We start from the raw sequence: 23,428 nt of genomic DNA, 5'->3' as shown, positions 1-23,428 counted from the left end.
ATACACAAGAATAAATTCAAAATGGATAAAAGACTTACATGTAAGGCATGAAACCATAAAAATCCTCAAAGAAAGCATAAACAGTAAAGTCATAGACATCTCACATAGTGGAATTTTCACTGATACATCTCCTAGGGCAGAGAAACAAAAGAAAAAATAAACAAATGGGACTACATCAAACTTAAAAGATTCAGCAGAGCAAAAGAAATCAATCTCAAAATACAAAAGAACCCCATGGTATGGCAAAATATATTTGCCAAAAATGCATCTATAAAGGGCCTAATTTCCAAAATATACAAAGAACTCATACAACTCAAGAGGAAGACAAACAACCCAATTTAAAAAGGTGCAAAGGACCTGAATAGACACTTCTCCAAGAGATAGCAAAGAGGCATATGAAAAAATGTTCAAAGTCTCTAATCCTCAGAGAGATGCAAATTAAAACCACAATGAGATATCACTTCACACCAGTCAGAATGGCCACCATCAACAAATCAACAAATGACAAGTACTGGCGAGGAGGTTAAGAAAAGGGAACCCTGGTACACTGCTGGTGAAAATGCAGAGTGGTGCAGTCACTATGGAAAGAGTATGGAGGTTCCTTAAAAAATTAACAGTGGAACTGCCTTTTGACTCAGTGTCCCACTTCTAGGAATATATCCTACGAATCCTGAAACACTAATCAGAAAGAATATATGCACCCCTATGTTCATAGCAGAGCAATTTACAATAGCTAAAATCTGGAGACAGCCCAAGGGTCCATCAGAAGACGAGTGGCTAAAGCTGTGAGACATTTACAACATGGAATACTATGCAGTTGTGAAGAAGAAGGATCTTGTACCCTTTGGGAAAGTATGGATGAACCTGGAGAATATTATGCTAAGCAAAATAAGCCAGGTAGAGAAATGCAAGTATCACATGACTCACTTATTTGTGGAATCTAGAGAACATAATAAACTGATGAACGAAACAGATTCAGTTTCATTGAAGTATGGAACAGACTGATGAATCTCAGAATGAAGATGGGGTTGGTGGGTGGGTGGGGAGAGATTTACCAGAGAATTTATATGAGTATATGCATAACCCATAGACACAGACAATAGTTTGGTGAAGGCCTGGGGTGTGGAGTGGGTGCGAGGTGGACAGAGTCAATGGGGGAAAAAGGGGATATCTGCAATACTTTCAAAAATAAAGATAAATTAAAAAAATAAAACACCACAGAGAGAGGGGAGTAAAAGAAAGGGTCATTTTCTAACAGAAAAGGCAGCAGTTACCCAAACATCTGCCCTGTTATGATACTGATGTTCTACATTATTAGCCCATGCACTCCTAATCATGCCCCTTAGTATTCACAGGATAAACAATAACAACAGGACTGCACCATTTTAGTGGCCTCAAAGGACACGCAGGTCTTTGAGGCTACCTTTAAGATGATCCAAGTGGCTGGTGTGACTAAGGAACTGGAGTTTCAATTTATTTAACCGTAATTATATAAATTTAAGTAGCCACATGTGGCTAGTGGCTATTCTATTAGACAGTGCAACTCTAATACTACAAAAGTTAATGTTCAGCAATTGAAAATGCTGTTCACATAAATGAATCTTTTCTTCCTTAAGACCCAGCAGAACAGCAAGGAAAGCAGATTATTTAAGAAAAAAAATTCCATATACTGCTTTGGATAATATGGACATTTTAAATTGGTTGATTCTTCTAATCCATTAACAGGGAATATCTTTCCATTTTTTTGTGTCACTTTCAATCTCTTTTAAAAATGCTTTGCAGTTTTTAGTGTATAGGCCCTTCACATCCCTTTTTAAGTTTATTCTTAGGTGTTTTGTTTTTATTTGTTGCAATTATGAAAAAAAATTGTTTTTCATTTCTTTTTCTGAAATTTTATTAATATGTAGGAATACAGTAGACTTTTGTGCAAAACCCAGCACCTATTTTTCATAAAAACTCTCAGCAAAGTGGGAATAGAGATTTTTATTTTTTAATTTTTAATTTATTTTTAAGTATATCTTTATTGATCTCAGAGAGAGGAAAGGAGAGGGAGAGAGAGAGAGAAACATCAATGATGAGAGAGTCATTGATCGAGCCCGCAACCCGGGCATGTGCCCTGACCGGGAATCGAACCCCGATCGCCTGGATCCTAGGTGGATGCTCAACCGCGGAGCCACGCCCGGCCGGGCGAGATTTTTAATAGAGATTATTGATTTTGTATCCTGAAACTTTTCTGTATTTGTTTATTGTTTTTAATAGGATTTTTTTTGGTGGAATCTTTAGGGTTTTCTATATAAAGAATCTTGTCATCTGCAAAAGTTACAATTTTACTTTTTCATTTCCAATTTGGATGCCTATTATCTCTTCTCTTACCTAGTTGTTCTGGCTAGGACTTCCAGATTAAGTGTGGTGAGAGTGGATGTCCTTGTCTTATTCCTAGTCTTAGAGAAAAAGCTTTCAGCTTTTCACCATTGAGTATATTAACTGAGGGTTTATCATATGTGGAATTTATTATGTGAGGTACTTTCCTTCTATATCCATTTTATTGAGTGTTTTAATAATAAATGGATGTTGTATCTTGTCAAATACTTTTTCTGCATCTATTGCTATGATCGTATAATTTTTTATCCTTTGTTTTATTTATGTGGTGTATTACATTGATCTATTTCCATATGTTGAACCATCCTTGAGCCCCTGGAATGAACCTCAATTGATTATGATGCTTTGTTTTTTTTTTCTTTTTTTTAAGCTGGGAAAGGCGATGGCCCAGGCTACTCCCACAGCTTTCATGGGGTCTTGCCTCTCTTTCTGGGAATTTATTCCAGCTCAGGGGATAGGGGCTCAGACTCTTCCTTGCACTCTGAGGAGCTGTGGCTTTTCAGTGCCCGGGTCCTGTTCTGGGAACTTTGTTAGCTGTGGCTCCTGGGAGAACCTCCAGGGGACTCGGACATTTATCACCTCTTGGCCTTTCAGTGCCATAGCAGCTACCACTGCCGCCATGTTCAGATCTTACCCTTGAGATGTATTATTGTTATAATGTATTGCTGTATTTGATTTTCCGGTATTTTGTTTAGAATTTTTGCATCTGTTTTTATCAGAAATATTGGTCTGTAGTTTTCATTTCTTGCATTATACTTGCCAAGTTTTGGTATCAGGGTTATATTGACCTCATAAAATGTGTAAGAAAATACTGCCTCTTCTTCAGCTTTTTGGAAAAGTTTGAGAAGGATAGGTATCAAATCTGAATATTTGGTGGAATTCACTAGTGAAGGCATCTGGTCCTGGACTTTAATTTTTTAGGAGGTTTTTGATGGTTGTTTCCATTTTCTCACTGTTCATCAGTCTATTTAGACTTTCCAGTTCTTTGTGATTAAGTCCAGGAAGGTCGTATATTTCTAGGAACTTATTCATTTCTTCTAGGTTATTGAATTTGGTGACATAGTCTTTCATAGTATTTTAGTATGATCTGCGATGTCTGTGGTAACTTCTCTTTCATTTTGGATTTTGTTTGTATGAGTCTTTTCTCTGTTTCCTAACTGAGGTTAGGCAGAGACTTGTCAATAGTATTAATCTTTTCAAAGAAACAGCTCTTTGTTGCATTAATTTTTTTGTATAGAATTTTGTTCTCTATTTCATTTAATTCTGATCTAATTTCTATTGTTTCCTTTCTTCTGATAACTTTTGGCTGCTTTTGTTCTTTTTCTAGTTCTTTAAGAGGTAATATTAGGTTGTTTAATTGGGATTTTTCCTGTTGTTTGTTTTTTTAGATAGGCCAGTAATAATATAAACTTCCCTCTTATTACTGCTTTTGCTGCATCCCAAAGTTTTGATATGTTGTATTATCTATGTGCAGCTTGTTTTTTTTTTTCAATTAGCAATAATTGAGCCTTGGATAAACCTCATTGGCTAGGATACTGCCACTGCACAAAGCTCTCTCTGTGAAGCTTTCAATCTTATCTTTTATTGCTTCTTTCACCAAGTCATTTTTAGTATCATGTTGTTTAATTTCCATATCTTTGTGGCTTTTTCCACTTTTCTTTTGCAGTTACTTTCTAATTTCAAAGCACTATGGTCAGAAAATATGCTTGGTATGATTTCAATCTTCTTAAATTTTTTAAGAAGTTTTGTGTCCCAAAATATGGTTTATCCTTTAGAATGTTCCTTATGCACTGGAGAAGAATGTATAATCTGATGTTCTGGCATGAAAGGCTCTGTAAATGTCAGTTATGTTCATTTGGTCTAATGTTTTATCTAAGGCTGACATTTCTTTATTGATTTTCTGTTTGAATGATGTATCTATAGCTGTCAGTGGGGTATTTAGGTTTCTTACCATGAGTGTGCTTTTGTTGGTTTTTCCCTTTAGTTGTGTAAGTAGTTGCTTTATATATTTCAGTGCTCTCTGATTGGGCAGATATATATGGACAAGTGTTGTCTTCTTGATGTTGTTTCCCCTTTATCATTATAAATTGCCCATCGTTGCATCTTGTTACCTTTGTTATCTTGAAATCTATTTTGTGAGATAGAAGTATGGCTACATGTGCTTTTCTGTGGATGCTCTTTGCTTTTAGAATCATATTCTACCCTTTCACTTTAAGTTGAAATTTGTCTTTGCAGCTTAGATGTGTCTTCTGAAGGCATCATATGGTTGGGTTTTGTTTTTTGAGCAAATATGCTACTCTCTGTCTTTTTATTAGTGAATTCATTCTATTCACATTTAGTGTGATTATTGGTGTATGAAGATTCCCTATAGCCATTTTATCTGTTGTTTTCTGGGAGATCTGTGCCTCCATTGTTTTTTTCCTTTTGTTTCTGTCTATTATTTTAGTTATAGTGTTATTCTATAATTACTCATCTGATTCCTCTTTTCTTTAAGTTATGTTCCTCAGATTTGAGTGTTTTGTGTGTGGTCATCATTAGGTTTATGCAAAAAAAGTTTTCGTATATAGTCTTTTTTTTTTCTTTTTCTTTTTTTCTGAATGCATCTTATCTCTATTCCCCTTGCAAATTCAGAACTTTACCCCCTGCCCTTATGTGTTTCTGTTTTCACAAATTATCCCTATTTATACTGTTAGTTTGTTTCTGAATTGCAGTAGCTATTGTCTCTGTTTTAATGTTTTGTTTTTTACATCCTTTAACCTTTATGTGATATTTAAATGCATAGTACCTTATTCTGAAAAAAGGTTGTAAAGTCCTGCTTCTGTCTGCCTGTTGGTGATCTTACTCAAAATTTTGTATTCCTTTTGTTCTTTGTTTTAAGTAGAATAACGTTCTTGAGTATTTCCTGTAATGGAGGTCACCTGGTGGTAAATTCCCTCAGCTTCTGTATATCTGAAAAATTCTTTATTCTCTTTTTATATTTAAGGATAACTTTGATGGATACATTATTCTTGGATGGTAATTACTCTTGGTAGTTGAATATTTTATTCCACTCTCTCTTAGCTTGTAGGATTTCTGCTGAAAAATCCAATTATAATCTAATGGGATTTCCTTTGTAGGTTACTGTCTTTTTGTCCCTGGTTGTCTTGAGAAGACATTTTTCTCATTAATTTTTGACAGTTTTAGTACAATGTGCCTTGGAAAAGGCCTTTTTGAGCTGAGATAAGGTGTTCTGTTTGCTTCATGGACTTGAGGATCTAGGTCTTTCCATAGAACATTTTCATCAACTATTTGTTTAAACTGGCTCTCTGTTCCCTTCTCCCTCTTTTCTTCTTCTGGTATGTCTATTATTCCTATGTTACGCTTTCTAATGGAATCAGATATTTCTGGTAGAGTTCTTTCATTTTTTTATGCGCAAATCTCTCTCTTCTTACATCTGCATCATTTCTAGATTTCTATCTTTGATATCACTAATCCTTTCCTCCATCTGGACAGTTCTTTTTCCTAAGCTAGCTACTTCATTATTTATTTCTTTTATTGAGTTCTTCATCTCCAGAATTTATATTTGTTTCCTATACAGAGTTTCAATCTCTTTGGTAAAGTACTCATTTTGATTGTTGATTTTATTTATGAGTTCATTAAACTTCCTATCTTTGTTTTCTTGTATCTTGAGTTTTTTCAAAACTGCAATCTTGAATACTCTGTCATTTAAATCACACATTTTCCTGTCTTTGAGTTTATTTTCTGGTGATTTTTCATTTTCTTTGGGAGCTGCCTCATTACCTTGGTCATGCATAGCACCTGATGGATCCTTTATCTAGGCATCTATGTATTAGTGGTGCTTCTTTAGTAGAACAATAATGTTTTTTTTAATTTTTTCCCCAGTAAGTGGCACTAAAGCACAGGTTTGTTTTAGTTTTTCATGCACTGCTCTGGCTTTTTAGACCTTTGTGGGAGGTTGAAAGAAGTTCTGTGTTCCCTGGGAAAGTGGACATCTCCTCTGTGATCAGGCTGCCCCTATTTCAGGGCATCAACCTCCCTGGCAAATGTGGTGGAGCTGTGGGGTTCAAAATCCTTGAAATCTCAGTGCCTTCCCCTGCAGACAGATGCTGCTGGCCATGCAGGAGTGATAAATGGGGGGGGAGGGGGAGCTGGGAGAGGCTGCTCCTGCCTTTGTGGTTTTGTCCTCTAAGTTGTGTCCAATGGCAGACCTTAGTGGTCTCACATCTGTATTTCCACCCATCTCTGGGATTAGAGTAGCCTGTAACTAAGTGAAAACATGTTTCTGTGGTCCTGTTGTCATGTTTGCATATAATGTGCTCTGTAACCTGACAATCACTGCTACAGCTTCTTCTGGGACTCACTGCTAGCTCTAGGACAGGAGAGAAGGGGGAGGCAACAAGGCTCTGTGGTTCTGTTTTTCTGCCTGGCAATGGTGACTGTCAGACACATTTGTGATTCCTCTCTTCCCAAGTTACTGGATTCAACTGTACTGACCATACCAACAGGAATGCTCACTGTATCTCTCTGCTCCTCAGGGCTGGAGGAGTGCCAGCAGCAATGTGATTTCTCCCCTCTCTAAGCTGAGATGCACAGTGAGCTCCAGGATGCAAGTACTGATCTATGTCTCTGACACCATCTCAGCTCTTCTCTCTTCCTTTCTTTTCGGTTCACTCCAATTCTTCCACATTCAGATGTTTCAATACACAGATCTCTCTAGATGTGTTTTCAGGTTTAGCAGGGAATCCTTTGTCTAACTGTAGCTGCTCAAATTGTTGAAACTTCAAGGGGAAGGAGCAAGAAATCCTCTCATACTGGAATTGTCTGACATCGCTCCAAATAATGTTTCTAATCTAAATTTTCAATTGTAAACAAATGATAATTATATCCTCTTTAAATGAGTAATACTGTATAAATTGTGTCATTCATCTTTTATGTTTTATTATTATTTTTTAATCCTCACCTGAAGATATTTTTTCCATTGCTTTTCAGAGAAAGTGGGAGAGCCTGGCCAGGCATGGCACAGCGGTTGAGCGTCGACCTAGGATCCAGGTGATCGGGGTTCGATTCCTGGTAAGGGCACATGCCCGGGTTGTGGGCTCCATCAGTGCCTCTCTCATCATTGATGTTTCTATCTCTCTCTCTCCCTCTCCTTTCCTCTCTCTGAAATCAATAAAGATATATTTAAAAAAAAAAAAAAAAGTGGGAGAGAGAGAAACATCGATGAAAGTGGAAGAGAGAGAAACATCGATGTGTCTAGAGAGACACATTGATTTGTTGCCTCCAGCACATGCCCCAACCTGGGCTGGAGATAGAGCCTGCAACCCAATACATGCCTTTGGCCAGAATCAAACTTGGGATCCTTCAGTATGTGAGCTGATGCTCTAACCACTGAGCAAATCTGGATGGGACCATTCATCCTTTAAATGCATGCATGGACTGCTCCAGGAAATATTGAGTACCTAATATAAACTAGGCAGTAAGAATACAAAAATGACCAAGGGCAATCCTTTCATCACAGAGCTATCAGACTGGTTAAAACAATGGACATTTTAATAGACAATGAAAATGAAGTATAATACATGCTATATGATAAGTATGCAAAAATTGTGTGTAGCAAAAATGAGTGAAGTTGAATTCTCCCTGGAGAATACGGAATAGGGCAGCCCTGAAATTTATAATTCGCCCTGCAGGTGTAGAAGTTATTGAAAATTATGATAGGAATTGACTTATGCTTTAGGGAGATCATTCTACAGGGCAGTGTTGAGGATGGATTTGAGGGTGGCAATATTGGCAGCATAGACACTCATTAACATATGTTATTGCAGTCTTGTGACCAATGATCACATCCTGAATTAGAGCCGCTACACTGGAGATGGGGTTAGATGGATGGGAAAACTATTTTCCACAGGATTTGGTCAATGAAACGGTGGAGGGATCATGGGAACCCTTTTTCCTACAGAGGATTTACACAAGATTACATTGTCCTGATACCCAACCCAATCAAAAAGGTTGGTGTTAATGGCATTTGATCTTACAGAATAATTTTCAAGTCTCATTCCTTAGGAAAAAGAGAACTTCAGAAGCTTCCCACAACATTAGGCAATGTTATATTTGCTTCTTATGTAAAGAACTCTCCCCAGTTTTCTTTTCCAATTTTCTTACAAGTGTTCTGTTATTTCAAATGAAGATGTTAAAATTTGATACTCATCACAGTAACAAGGATAGTTTATCTGTTCACAAGCACACAAATCAGTTCTTGTTTTGAACCACATAACACAAGAGATTTGGAAAAGTTTATTTCAATGAGTTAGACATTTTATGTTCTATTATTACAGGACCCAATAAACCATCTACATTCTCCTCCTTTAAAGTCCTGTCAAATAATTATTTTGCCTTCCTAAATTGTTTGAATAAGTGCATTAGATAAGTAGTTTATATCAGGAAATTTTCATCATTGAAGTATGTGCAGTATATCATAAATGAAACTGTTGCCTACCATGTCTAATGTGATTTTGTACTAACATTTAAGAAGGCCTTATTAAATTGCTTTATTTCATGAAAAATAATTGATATGGATTATAGCCCCACCTATGTTAATGGAACTTATTTGGCTTTACATTCCCATTTGTACAAGCAAGTGAAGAGAGTTTCACGTGAATAAGTATCTTTATTAGAAATTCTCATGGATGAAATACATCGTTCTGCAGTTATGAGTGTTACTGGAATCACTACTTCCCCAAAATGATTGTTTTTAGAAAGAAAAATAACCACATTCTTAGATATGCTAGATGGATTACCTGTTTTTATTCCTTCCTTCTGCTTTTCCTCTCATTTATGGAAAAATTAAATTGGTTTTATCTCCAGATTAGATCTTTTAAAGCTTTAATTCTTCATAAAAAGTAAATTTAAAAACAGGTTATGAAAAGTAACTTTGAAAGTTATAAAACTATGGAATCAATGTTAAATTTACCAAAGTTAATGATGTAAGAGAATGTCTATCTTAGGAATACACAGGAAAGTACCCAGGAGTAAAGGGCCATGATGTACGTAGCTTATTCTCAAGTGTCTATGTATCCACAAATAGAGAGAGAGAGGGCAGGCACAGGAGCGGGAATGACACGTAGAGAAATGAGTATAAAGCCAATGGCTAAAATGTTAAAGGCAGGTGAATCTGAGTGCATGAGGGGAGGAGGGAATTCACAGAACTGCTCTTATATATTCGAATGGATAACTCTAAGAGATGGGTACTGTCTGCGACCCAACTTGGTAGGCCACACCACCAGCACTGGGTAGCCAGGCAGCTTGGGTTCTTTCCCACCTCCCTTCTACCCCCTTCCAAACCTCCAGTCCTATACCCCACTCCATTCCCCTCTGGGGCCCCGCCAACCTCCACCTCCCTCCAGTGCTCCCCATAGTGCCTCACACACTTCAATCCCTCCAATACTGTCCACGGTCCCACCAACAATCAATCCCCGTCCATTGTTCTCCAGGGTCACACCCAAACTCCATGCCCCTCCATTGATCTCCACGGTCCCTCCCACGCTCCAACCCCCTCCATTAATCTCCCTCGTCCTTCCCACACTCCACCCTCCTACATTGATCTCCATGGTCCCACCAACACTCCACACACCTCTACTGTTCTCCATGGTCCCTCCCACACTGCACCGCTCCACCTTTGAACTCCATGGTCCCACCAACACTCCACACACCTCCATTGATCTCCATGGTCACACCCACACTCCACACCCCTCCATTGATCTCCATGGTCACACACACACTCCACTCCCCTCCATTGATCTCCATGGTCACACCAGCACTCCACGCCCCTCCATTGATCTCCATGCTCCCTCCCACACTCCACCCCCCCTCCATTAATGTCCGTGGTCCCGCACACAACCCACCCTCTCGATTGACCTCCATGGGCACTCCCACACTCCATGTCTCTCCATTGATCTCCAAGGTCCCTCCAATACTCCACCCCCCTCCATTGACCTCCATGTTCCCTCCAAAACACTATACTCCTCCATTGATCTTCAAGGTCCCTCCCTCAGCCCACACCCCTCCATTGTTCTCCATGGTCCCACCCACACTTCACCACCCTCCATTGATCTCCATGGTCACTCCAACAGTCCACACCCCTCCATTTATCTCCATGGACCCTCCCACGCTCCACCCCCGCTCCATTGATCACCATGGTCCCAACCACACTCCACCCCCCTCCAGTGATCCCCATGGTCCCACCAACACTCCACGCACCTCCATTGTTCTCCATGGTCACACCACACTCCACCCCCCTCCACTGATCTCCATGGTCCCTCCCACACTCCAATCCCCTCCATTGTCCTCCATGGTCACACCCACACTACCCCCCCCTCCACTGATCTCCATGGTCCCTCCCATACTCCACCCCCCTCCATTGATATCCGTGGTCCCTCCTACACTGCACCCCCCACCATTGATCGCAATGGTCCGTCCCACACTCTACCCCCCCTCCATTGATCTCCATGGTCCCACCGACACTCCACCCCTCTCCATTGTTCTCTAGGGTCACACCAATACTACACCCCCCTCCATTGATCTCCAAGGTCCCACCGACACTCCACCCTTGTCCATTTATCTCCGCGGTCACACCCACACTCCATGCCTCTCCATTGATCTCAATAGTCCCACAGACACACAACCAGTCTCAATTGTTCTCTAGGGTCACACCAATACTACACGCCCCTCCATTGATCTCCATGGTCACACCCACACTGCTCCCCCCGCCATTGATCTCCATGGTCACACTCACACTCCAAGCTCCTCCATTTTTCTCCATGGTCTCTCCCACCTTCCAACCCCCCTCCATTGATCCCCATGGTCACACCCACACTCAAACCCCTCCACTGTTCTCTATGGTTACTCCCACACTCTACCCACCTCCATTGACCTCCATGGTCACACCAACACTCAATCTCCCTCCTCTGTTTTCCATGGCCACACCCACACTCCAACCCCCTCCATTTTTCCCCATGGACCCTCCCACCCTCCACCCCCCCTGCATTTTTCTGCATGTTCACACACTCACTTAATCCCCCTCCACTGTTCTTCATGGTCCCTCCCACACACCACAACCCTCCTTTGATCTCCATGGTCACACCCACACTCCACACCCCTCCACTGTTCTCCATGTCCCCACCCACACTGCATGCCCCTCCATTGATTTCCATGCTCACTGCCACACTCCACCACCCTCCATTAATGTCCATGGTCACTCCCACACCCCACACCTCTCGATTGATCTCCATGGTCCCTCCCACACTCCACGGCCCTCCATTGATCTCCATGGTCCCACCAACACTCCACCCCCCTCCATTGATCTCCATGGTACAACCCACACTCAACCCCACTCCATTGATCTCCATGGTCCCTCCCACAATCGACCCGCCTCCATTGATGTCAATGGTCACTCCACACTCCACCTCCCTCCTTTGATCTCCATAGTCACACCCACATTCAAACCCCCGCCATTGATCTCCATGGTCCACCTGACAATCCACCCCCTTCCATTGTTCTCCAGGGTCACAATCACACTCCAGCCCCCTACATTTTTCTAGAGGGACACACCCACACAACACACCCCTCCATTGATCTCCATGGTCCCTCCCACTCTCCACCCCCCTCCATTCTTCTCCAGGGTCACAACCACACAACAATCCCCGCCATTGTTTTCCATGGTACCTCCCAGACTCCACCCCCATCCATTGACATCCATGGTCACACCCACACTCCACCCCCCTCCATTGATCTCAATATTCACTCCACACTCCACCCCCCTCAGTTGATCTCATGGTTCCTCCCACACTCCACTCCTCTCCATTGATCTCCATGGTCCCTCCCGCACTCCAACCCCCACCATTGATCTCCATTGTCTGTCCCACACTCCACACCCCTCCATTGATCTCCATGGTCCCACCAACACTCCACACTTGTCCATTAATCTCCATGGTCTCAACCACACTCCACCACCCTCCATTGATCTCCCTGATCCCTCCTTCACTCCAGCCCCCACCATTGATCTCCAGGGTCCGTCCCACACTCCACAACCCTCCATTGATCTCCATGGTCCCACCGACACTCCACCCTTGTCCATTGATATCCATGGTCACACCCACACTCCATCCCTCTCCATTGATCTCAATGGTCCCACCGACTCACCACCCCTCTCCATTGTTCTCTAAGGTCACACCAATACTACACCCCCTCCATTGATCTCCATGGTCCCTTCCACAAACCACCCCCCTCCATTGATCTCCACGGTCCGACACACACTCCACCCACTCCATTGATTTCCAAGGTCCCATCCACACTCCACCCTCTCCATTGATCTCATGGTCCCTCCCACAATGCACCCCCCTCCATTGTTCTCCATGGTCCATCCCATACTCCACTCCCTTCCACTGATCTCCATGGTCCCTCCCACATTCCATTGATCTCAGTGGTCCCACCCACACTCAACACCCCTCCATTGATCTCCATGGTCACACCCACACTCCACGCCCCTCCATTGATCTCCACGGACACACCCACACTCCACCCCCCTACATTGATATCCATGGTCCCACCCGACTCCACCCCCCTCCGTTGATCTCCATGGTCCCTCCTACATTCCACCCCCCAACAGTGACCTCCATAATCTGTCCCACATTCCACACTCCCTCCATTGATCTCCATGGTCCCACAAACATTCCACCTCCCTCCATTGTTCTCCATGGTCACACCCACACTCCATGACTCTCTATTGATCTCAAAGGTCCCTCCCACACTCCACTCCCCTCCGTTGATCTCCATATTCCCACCCACACTCCACCCCCATCCATTGATCTCCATGGTGAAACTCACACTCCACATCCCTCCATTGTTCACCATGCTCCCTCACACACTTCACACCCCTCCATGGATCTCCATGGTCACACCCAAACTCCACACCCCTCCATTGATCTCCATGGTCCCACCCACACTCCAACCCCCACCGCTAATCTCCATGGTCCCACCGACATTCCACACAACTCCATTTTTCTCCATGGTCACACCCACACTCCAACCCCCTCCATTGTTTTCCATGGTACCTCCCACACTCCACCCCTCTCCATTGACCTTCACGGTCCCTACCACACTCCACCCCCCTCCATTGATCTCCATGGTCCGAGATCAATGGAGAGGGATAGAGCGTGGCAGGGACCGTGGAGATCAATGGAGGGGGGTGGTGTGTGGGAGTGACCAGGGAGATCTTTGGAGGGGGGTGGATTGTTGAAGGGACCATGGGGATCAATGGAGGTGGGTGGAGTGTGGGTGGGATCATGGAGATCAATGGAGGAGGGTGAATAATGGAGATCAATGGAGGGGGTTTGAATGTGGGTGTGACCATGGAGATCAAAGGAGGGGGTGGATTGTGTGTGGAACCATGGAGATCAATGGAGGGGGGTGGAAGGTGGGAGGGACCATGGAGAAAAATGGAGGAGTTTGGAGTATGGATGTGACCATGGAGATCAATGGAGGGGGTTGGAGTGTCGCAGGGACCATAGAGATCAATGCAGGGGGGTGGTGTGTGGGAGTGACCACAGAGATCATTGGGGGGGGGTGGATTGTTTAAGGGACCATGGAGATCAGTGGAGGGGGGTAGAGTGTGGGCGGGACCATGGAGATCAATGGAGGGGGTGTAGTATTGGTGTGACCCTAGAGAACAATGGAGAGGGGTGGTGTGTCAGTGGGACCATTGAGATCAATGGAGAGGCATGGAGTGTGGGTGTGACCACGGAGATCAATGGACAAGGGTGGAGTGTTGGTGGGACCATGGAGATCATTGGAGGGGTGTGGAGTGTGGGACGGACCCTGGAGATCAATGGTGGGGCTGGAGTGAAGGAGGGACCAGGGAGATCAATGGAGGGTGGTGGAGTGTGGTTGAGACCATGGAGATCAATGGAGGGGTGTGTAATGTGGAAGGGATAATGGAGATCAATGGAGGGGCTTGGAATGTGGGAGGGACCATGGAGATATATGGAGGGGTGTGGAGTATTGGAGTGACCATGGAGGTCAATGGAGGGGGTTGGAGTGTGGGTGTGACCATGAAGAAAAATGGAGGGGCGTGCAGTGTGGTGTGACCATGGAGAACAATGGAGGGGCGTGGAGTGTGGGTATGACCACGGAGATCAATGGACAAGGGTGGAGTGTTGGTGGGACCATGGAGACCATTGGAGGGGTGTGGAGTGTGGGACGGACCCTGGAGATCAATGGTGGGGGCTGGAGTGAAGGAGGGACCAGGGAGATTGATGGAGGGTGGTGAAGTGTGGGTGTGAGCCTGGAGAACAATGGATGGGTGTGGGCTGAGGGAGGGACCTTGGAGATCAATCGAGGGGTATAGAGTTTTGGAGGGAACATGGAGAACACTGGAGGGCGGTGGAGTGAGCTTGTCACTATGGAGATAAATGGAAGAGGGTAGAGTGTGGGTGTGACCATGGAGAACAATGGAGGGGTGTGGAGTATTGGAGGGACCATGGCGATCAATGGAGGGACATGGAGTGTGGGAGGGCCCATGGAGATCAATCGAGAGGGTGGGGTGTGTGCGGGACCTTGGACATTAATGGAGGGTGGTGGAGTGTGGGATGGAGCATGGAGATCAATGGAGGGGCGTGGAGTGTGGGTGTGACCATGGAGAAGAGTAGAGGGGTGTGGAGTTTGGGTGTGACCACGGAGATCAATGGAGGGGGGTGGATGGTGCTAGGGACCATGGAGAAAAATGGAGGGAGGTGGGGTGTGGGTGCGACCATGGAGATCAATGGAGGGGTGTTGAGTTTCGGTGGGACATTGGAGATGAATGGATGGGGGTGGAGTGTAGGATGGACCATGTAGATCAGTGGTGGGGGGTGGAGTGTGTGATTCACCATGGAGATTAAAGGAGGGGTCGGGGAGGGTGGGAGGGACCACTGAGATCAGTGGAGAGGCATGGAGTGTGGGTGTGACCATGGAGATCCATGAAGGGGTGTGAAGTGTATGAGGGACCATGGTGAACAATGGAGGGATGTGGAGTGTGGGTGTGACCATGGAGATCAATGGAGTGGGTCTGGGTGTGGGAGGGACCATGGAGATCAAGGGAGGGGAGTGGAGTGTGGGAGGGATCATGCTGATCAACGGAGAGGGGTGGAGTTTGTGAGGGACCATTGATATCAATAGAGAGGCATGGAGTGTGGGTGTGACCATGGAGAACAACGGAGGATGGTGGAGTGTGGGTGGGACCATGGAGATCAATGGAGGCAGGTAGAATGTTTTTGGGACCATGGAGATCAATGGAGGGAGTGTGGGGTGTGGAACAGATCATGGAGGTCACTGTTGGGGGTTGGAGTGTGGGAGGGACCATGGAGATCAATGTAGTGGGGTGGAGTGTGGGTGGGACCATGGAGATCAATGGAAGGGGGTGGAGCGTGGGAGGGACCATGGAGATCAATGGAGGGGGGTGGAGCGTGGGAGGGACCATGGAGATCAATGGAGGGGGGTGGAGCGTGGGAGGGACCATGGAGATCAACGGAGGGGTGTAGAGTGTGGGTGTGACCATGGAGATCAATGGAGGGGGGTGAAGTGTGGGAGAGAACATGGAGATCAATGGAGGGCTGTGCTGTGTGGGAGGGTCCATGGAGATCAATGAAGGGGGGTGAAGTGCGGGCGGTATCATGGAGATCAATGGAGGGCGTTGGAATTTGGGTTGGACGATGGAGATCAATGGAGGGGGGTGGAGTGTGGGAGGGAGCATGGGGAACAATGGAGGGGGTAGAGTGTGGGTGGGACCATGGAGATCAATGGAGGGGGGTGGAGTGTGGGTCTGACCGTGGAGATCAATGGAGAGGGGTGGAGTGTGTTGGGACCATGGTGATCACTGCAGGGGAGTGGTGTGTGGGAGTGACCATGGAGATCAATGGAGGGGAGTGGAGTGTGGGAGGGTCTATGGAGATCAATGGAGAGCCCTGGAGTGTGGGAGGGACCATTGAGATCAATCGAGAGGCGTGGGGTGTGGGAATGACCATGGACATTAATGGAGGGTGGTGGAGTGTGGCAGTGAGTATGGAGATAAATGGAGGGGCGTGCAGTGTGGGTGGGACCATGGAGAACAGTGGAGGGGTGTGGAGTGTGGGTGTGACCATGGAGATCAAAGGAGGGGTGTGGAGTGTGGGACGGACCATGAAGAACAGTGGAGGGGGATTAAGTGAGTGTGTGAACATGGAGATAAATGCAGGGGGGGTGGAGGGTGGGAGGGTCCATGTAGAAAAATGGAGAGGGTTGGAGTGTGGGTGGGGCCACGGAAACAGAGGAGGGAGACTGAGTGTGGGTGTGACCATGGAGATCAATGGAGGGGGGTAGAGGCTGGGAGGAACCATAGAGAACAGAGAGGGGGTTTGAGTGTGGGTGTGACAGTGGAGATCAATGGAGGGGGATGGAGTGTGGGAAGGAACATGGATATCAATGGAGGGGGTGTGGAATATGGGAGGGCCATGGAGAAAAGTGGAAGGGGGTGGAGTGTGCTTGTCACTATGGAGATAAATGGGGGGGTGGGTGGAGTGTGCGTGTGACTATGGAGAACAATGGAGGGGGGTGGAGTGTGGATATGACTATGGAGAACAATGGAGGGGGGTAGAGTGTGGGTGGGATCATGGAGACTATTGGAGGGGGGTGGACTGTGGGTGGGACCATGGAGATGAGTGGAGAAGGGGTGGAGCGTGGGAGGGACCATGGAGATCACTCCCCTCCATTGATCTCCTTGGTCCCTGCAACACTCCGACTCACTCCATTGATCTCCATGGTCCCACCTACACTCCACCCCTGTCCAATGATCTCCATGGTCCCACCAACTCTCCACCCCTGTCCATTATTCTCCATGGTCACACCCACACCCAACCCCCTCCATTGTTTTCCATCATCTCTCCTACACTCCACCCCCTCAATTGATCTCCATGATCCCTCCTACACTCCACCCCCATCCATGCATCTCCATGGTCCCTCCCACATTGCACCCACTCCATTAATCTCCATGTTCACACCCACACTCCAACCCCCTCCATTGATCTCCATTATCCCTCCCACACTCCACCTCCCTGCATTGATCTCCATGGTCATACCACACTCCACTACCCTCCATTGATCTCCATGGTCCCTCCCACACTCCACCCCCCTCCATTGATCTCCGAGGTCCCACCGACACTCCACCCCCTCCATTGTTCTCCATGGTCACACCCACACTCCGACTCCCTCCATTGATCTCCATGACCCCTCCCACACTCCAACCCCCTCCATTGATCTCCAGGGTTACACAAACACTCCACCCCCCTCCATTGTTCTCCATGGTCACAGCCACACTCCAACCCCCTCCGTTATCTCATGGTCCCTCCCAAAAAACACCACCCTGGATTGTTCTCCATGGCCCCTCCCACATTCCACTCCCCTCCATTGTTCTCCATGGTCCCTCCCACACCCCACGCCCCTCCATTGATCTCCACGGTCACACCCACACTCCAACCCTTCCACTGTTCTCAATGGTCCCACCAACACTCCACCCTCTCCAGTGATCTCCATGGTCACACCCACACTCCACCACCCTTCATTAATCTCCATTGCCCCTCCCACACTAAACCCCCCTCCATTGATCTCCATGGTCCCTCCAAACCCTCCATCCTCCTCCATTGATTTACATGGTGTCCCACACACTCCACCCACCTACATTGATCTCCATGGTCCCTGACAGATTCCACCCCCCTTCATTGATGGAAGGGGGTCCCTCCCACACTCCACCACCTCCATTGATCACCATTGTCCCTCCCACACTCTACCCATTTCCATTGATCTCCATGGTCACACCAACACTGTATGCCCTCCATTGTTCTCCATGGTCACACCCTCACTCCACCACCCTCCACTTATCTCCATGGTCACACCCACACTCCAGGCCCCTCCGTTTTTCTCCATGGCCCCTCTCACCCTCCACCCCCCTCCATTCATCTCCATGGTCACATCCGCACTCCACCCCCCTCCAATGATCTTCGTTTTCCCTCCTATACTCCTCCCCCCTCCATTGATCTCCATGGTCCTGCAACAATCTACCCTCATGCTTTGATCTCTTTGGTCACACCAACACTCCAACCCCTCCACTGTTCTCAGTGGTCCCACCAATACTCCATCCCTCCCCATTGATCTCCATCGTGCCTCCAACAATCCACCCCCCTCCATCGATCTCCATGGTCCCTCCCACACACCACCCACCTCCATTGATCTCCATGGTCCCTCCTACACTCCACCCCCCTCCATTGATCTCCGTGGTCCCTCCCACACTCGACCCCCCTCCGTTGATCTCCATGGTCCGACCCACACTTCACCCCTTTCCATTGATCTCCATGGTCACACCCAAACTGGTAACACCCAAACACTCCACCTCCCTCCATTGATCTGCATGGTCATACCACACTCCACTACCCTCCATTGATCTCCATGGTCCCTCCCACAGGCCACCATTCTCCATTGATATTCATGGTCACACCCACACTCCAGCCCCTCCATTGATCTCCATGGTCCCTCTCACACTCCACCCCCCTCCATTGATCTCCGAGGTCCCACTGACACTCCACCCCCTCCATTGTTCTCCATGGTCACATCCACACTCCGACCCCCTCCATTGATCTCCATGGTCCCTCTCACACTCCACCCCCCTCCATTGATCTCCAGGGTTACACCGACACTCCAACCCCTCCACTGTTCTCAATGGTCCCACCAACACTCCACCCCTTTCCATTCATCTCCATGGTCACACCCACACTCCACCACCCTCCATTAATCTCCATTGTCCCTCCCACACTAAACCCCCCTCCACTGATCTCCATGGTCCCTCCAACACTCCATCCTCCTCCATTGATTTACATGGTACACCCACACTCCACCCACCTACATTGATCTCCATTGTCCCTGACTCATTCCACCCCCCTTCATTGATCTCGATGGTCCCTCCCACACTCCACCCCCTCCATTGATCTCCATTGTCCCTCCCACACTCTACCGCTTTCCATTGATCTCCATGGTCACACCAACACTGTATGCCCTCCATTGTTCTCCATGGTCACACCCACACTCCACCACCCTCCACTGATCTCCATGATCACACCCACACTCCAGGCCCCTCCATTTTTCTCCATGGCCCCTCTCACCCTCCACCCCCCTCCATCGATCTCCATGGTTCCTCCCACACTCCACCCCTCTCCATTGATATACATGGTCCCACCCACACTCCACCACCCTCCATTGTTCTGCATGCTCCCTCCCACACTTCAACCCCCTCCATTGATCTCCATGGTCCCTCCCACACTCCAGGCCTCTCCATTGATCTCCAAGGTCCCTCCCACACTCCACCTCCCTCCATTGACCTCCATGGTCCCTCCATCACTCCACCCCTCTCCATGGATCTCCATGGTCCCTCCCACACTCCTCCCCTCTCCATTGATCTCCATGGTCCCTCCCACAATACACCCCCCTCCATTGATCTCCATGGTCCCTCCCACACTCCACCTCCCTCCATTGATCTCCGAGGTCCCACCGACACTCCACCCCCTCCATTGTTCTCCATGGTCACACCCACACTCCGACTCCCTCCATTGATCTCCATGACCCCTCCCACACTCCAACCCCCTCCATTGATCTCCAGGGTTACACAAACACTCCACCCCCCTCCATTGTTCTCCATGGTCACAGCCACACTCCAACCCCCTCCGTTATCTCATGGTCCCTCCCAAAAAACACCACCCTGGATTGTTCTCCATGGCCCCTCCCACATTCCACTCCCCTCCATTGTTCTCCATGGTCCCTCCCACACCCCACGCCCCTCCATTGATCTCCACGGTCACACCCACACTCCAACCCTTCCACTGTTCTCAATGGTCCCACCAACACTCCACCCTCTCCAGTGATCTCCATGGTCACACCCACACTCCACCACCCTTCATTAATCTCCATTGCCCCTCCCACACTAAACCCCCCTCCATTGATCTCCATGGTCCCTCCAAACCCTCCATCCTCCTCCATTGATTTACATGGTGTCCCACACACTCCACCCACCTACATTGATCTCCATGGTCCCTGACAGATTCCACCCCCCTTCATTGATGGAAGGGGGTCCCTCCCACACTCCACCACCTCCATTGATCACCATTGTCCCTCCCACACTCTACCCATTTCCATTGATCTCCATGGTCACACCAACACTGTATGCCCTCCATTGTTCTCCATGGTCACACCCTCACTCCACCACCCTCCACTTATCTCCATGGTCACACCCACACTCCAGGCCCCTCCGTTTTTCTCCATGGCCCCTCTCACCCTCCACCCCCCTCCATTCATCTCCATGGTCACATCCGCACTCCACCCCCCTCCAATGATCTTCGTTTTCCCTCCTATACTCCTCCCCCCTCCATTGATCTCCATGGTCCTGCAACAATCTACCCTCATGCTTTGATCTCTTTGGTCACACCAACACTCCAACCCCTCCACTGTTCTCAGTGGTCCCACCAATACTCCATCCCTCCCCATTGATCTCCATCGTGCCTCCAACAATCCACCCCCCTCCATCGATCTCCATGGTCCCTCCCACACACCACCCACCTCCATTGATCTCCATGGTCCCTCCTACACTCCACCCCCCTCCATTGATCTCCGTGGTCCCTCCCACACTCGACCCCCCTCCGTTGATCTCCATGGTCCGACCCACACTTCACCCCTTTCCATTGATCTCCATGGTCACACCCAAACTGGTAACACCCAAACACTCCACCTCCCTCCATTGATCTGCATGGTCATACCACACTCCACTACCCTCCATTGATCTCCATGGTCCCTCCCACAGGCCACCATTCTCCATTGATATTCATGGTCACACCCACACTCCAGCCCCTCCATTGATCTCCATGGTCCCTCTCACACTCCACCCCCCTCCATTGATCTCCGAGGTCCCACTGACACTCCACCCCCTCCATTGTTCTCCATGGTCACACCCACACTCCGACCCCCTCCATTGATCTCCATGGTCCCTCTCACACTCCACCCCTACTCCATTGATCTCCATGATCCCTCCCACACTCCACCCCCCTCCATTGTTCTGCATGCTCCCTCCCACACTTCAACCCCCTCCATTGATCTCCATGGTCCCTCCCACACTCCAGGCCCCTCCATTGATCTCCAAGGTCCCTCCCACACTCCACCTCCCTCCATTGACCTCCATGGTCCCTCCATCACTCCACCCCTCTCCATGGATCTCCATGGTCCCTCCCACACTCCTCCCCTCTCCATTGATCTCCATGGTCCCTCCCACAATACACCCCCCTCCATTGATCTCCATGATCCCTCCCACACTCCACCCCCTTCCATTTATCTGCATGGTCATACCACACTCCACTACCCTCCATTGTTCTCCATGCTCCCTCCCACACTTCACACTTCCAATGATCTGCCTGGTCACACCCACACTCCATACCTCTCTATTGATCTCAATGGTCCCTCCCACACTCCACCCCCCTCCATTGATCTCCATGGTCCCTCCCACACTCCACTCCCTCCATTGATCTCCATGGTCCCACCCACACTCCACCCCAGTCCATTGATCTCCATGGTCACACCCACACTCCACGTCCCTCCATTGTTCTCCATGCTCCCTCACACACTTCACCCCCCTCCATTGATCTCCATTGTCCCTCCCACCCTCCACCCCCCTCCATTGATCTCCATGGTCCCTCCCACACTCCACCCCCCCTCCATTGATCTCCATGGTCTCTCCCATCCTCCACCGTCCTTTATTAAGATCACCTCTTCACCCTGCCCCCACCCTCTGCACTCACTGAGTGATGTCATCAGCTTGGTCCCTGTGACCTCACATAAGGGGTTCCCTACTGTTGCCATGGAACCCAATGTATACTTTAGCAACCAGCAGCAGGACCAGGCCACCCTGAGCAAGAGCAGCCCAGTCCTTGGTGGTCGTGTGTACGGGCAGCGGGGTCTCTGAGCAGCAGAATCCAGATCAGGATAGCCCGGAAGTGGTGGAGCCAGCAGCTGTGCGGAACACAGGTGAGCAGTAGCCTATCAGTCCCTCTGGGCTCCCATCTCTCCTTCCTCAACCTTCGTCTCCACCACCATCCCTGTCCCCAGTCACCCTCTCCACCCCAGAACCCGGCTTTACCCAGTTATCCGCTGATCTGGTGGATTGCTGATCCCCTTAACCATGGTCTCCCCCAACCTTCCACCTATTAGGAAACCTCACGAGGAGGATCGGAGCCGCATGGCGCTGTCTCTGGCTGTAAGGCGCCTCCAGAAGGAGCTCCTCGACCTTTCTCGAGACCCCCCAAAGCTCTGCTCCGTAGGTCCCGTGGAAGGCGACATGTTCCACTGGAAGGGATATATAATAGGGCCCAAGGACAGCCCCTACCAGGGAGGAGCCTTCTTCCTCACTATCCGATTCCCGTGGGAGTACCCCTTCAAACCACCCAAGGTCCTATTTAAAACCCAAATTTACCATCCCAGCATAAATCAGAAAGGATGTGTGGGTCTGGCCATCCTTAATTCCCAGTGGTCACCAGCACACACAGTTTCCAAAATATTGCTGTCAATCAGCTCCATGCTGTGTGATCCCAGCCCACATAATATCCTGGTTCCAGAAATTTGGAAGACGTACATCAATGATAAGCCAAAGTATGATGCCATGGCTCGAGCATGGACGAAGAAATACGCCATGTAATTTAAAAGTAAATAATACCAACACCTTAATAAAATAGTTGGAACTTCAATTGGTTGTCTTTTGACTGCTATCTGTGAAGAGACATTTCTCCATCTTTCTAGGTACAGATGTGCACCTTCCACATCAGGATGTGTGTAGAGGGGATGGAGGGAGGCATGGGAGTGGGGCAGGGTTGGGGAGATGGTTGAGTGTGAGACAGATAAGTTTTAATCTCCATTTTATTAAAAGATTACTGACTTAGGATTGGGAAAGCAAAGACAAGGG

The 23,428-nt window shown here is 47.7% G+C and overlaps 1 protein-coding gene and 1 pseudogene across 1 annotated transcript; one reads left to right on the top strand and one right to left on the bottom strand.

Annotated features, from left to right (window-relative positions):
• Positions 1 to 3,802: 3,802 nt before the first annotated feature.
• Positions 3,803 to 3,932, bottom strand: LOC148090459 (U4 spliceosomal RNA; annotated as a pseudogene).
• Positions 3,933 to 22,708: 18,776 nt separating this feature from the next.
• Positions 22,709 to 23,164, top strand: LOC148090458 (ubiquitin-conjugating enzyme E2 D4-like). The gene has a single exon (XM_087813504.1). The coding sequence runs from the start codon at positions 22,709 to 22,711 to the stop codon at positions 23,162 to 23,164; it is 456 nt and encodes a 151-aa protein (XP_087669630.1).
• Positions 23,165 to 23,428: the final 264 nt, after the last annotated feature.

This window comes from Miniopterus natalensis, chromosome X, assembly GCF_054644295.1.
Source record: "Miniopterus natalensis isolate mMinNat1 chromosome X, mMinNat1.hap1, whole genome shotgun sequence".
Taxonomy (NCBI): domain Eukaryota; kingdom Metazoa; phylum Chordata; class Mammalia; order Chiroptera; family Miniopteridae; genus Miniopterus; species Miniopterus natalensis.
This window is presented reverse-complemented; position numbering and strand designations above follow the sequence as displayed.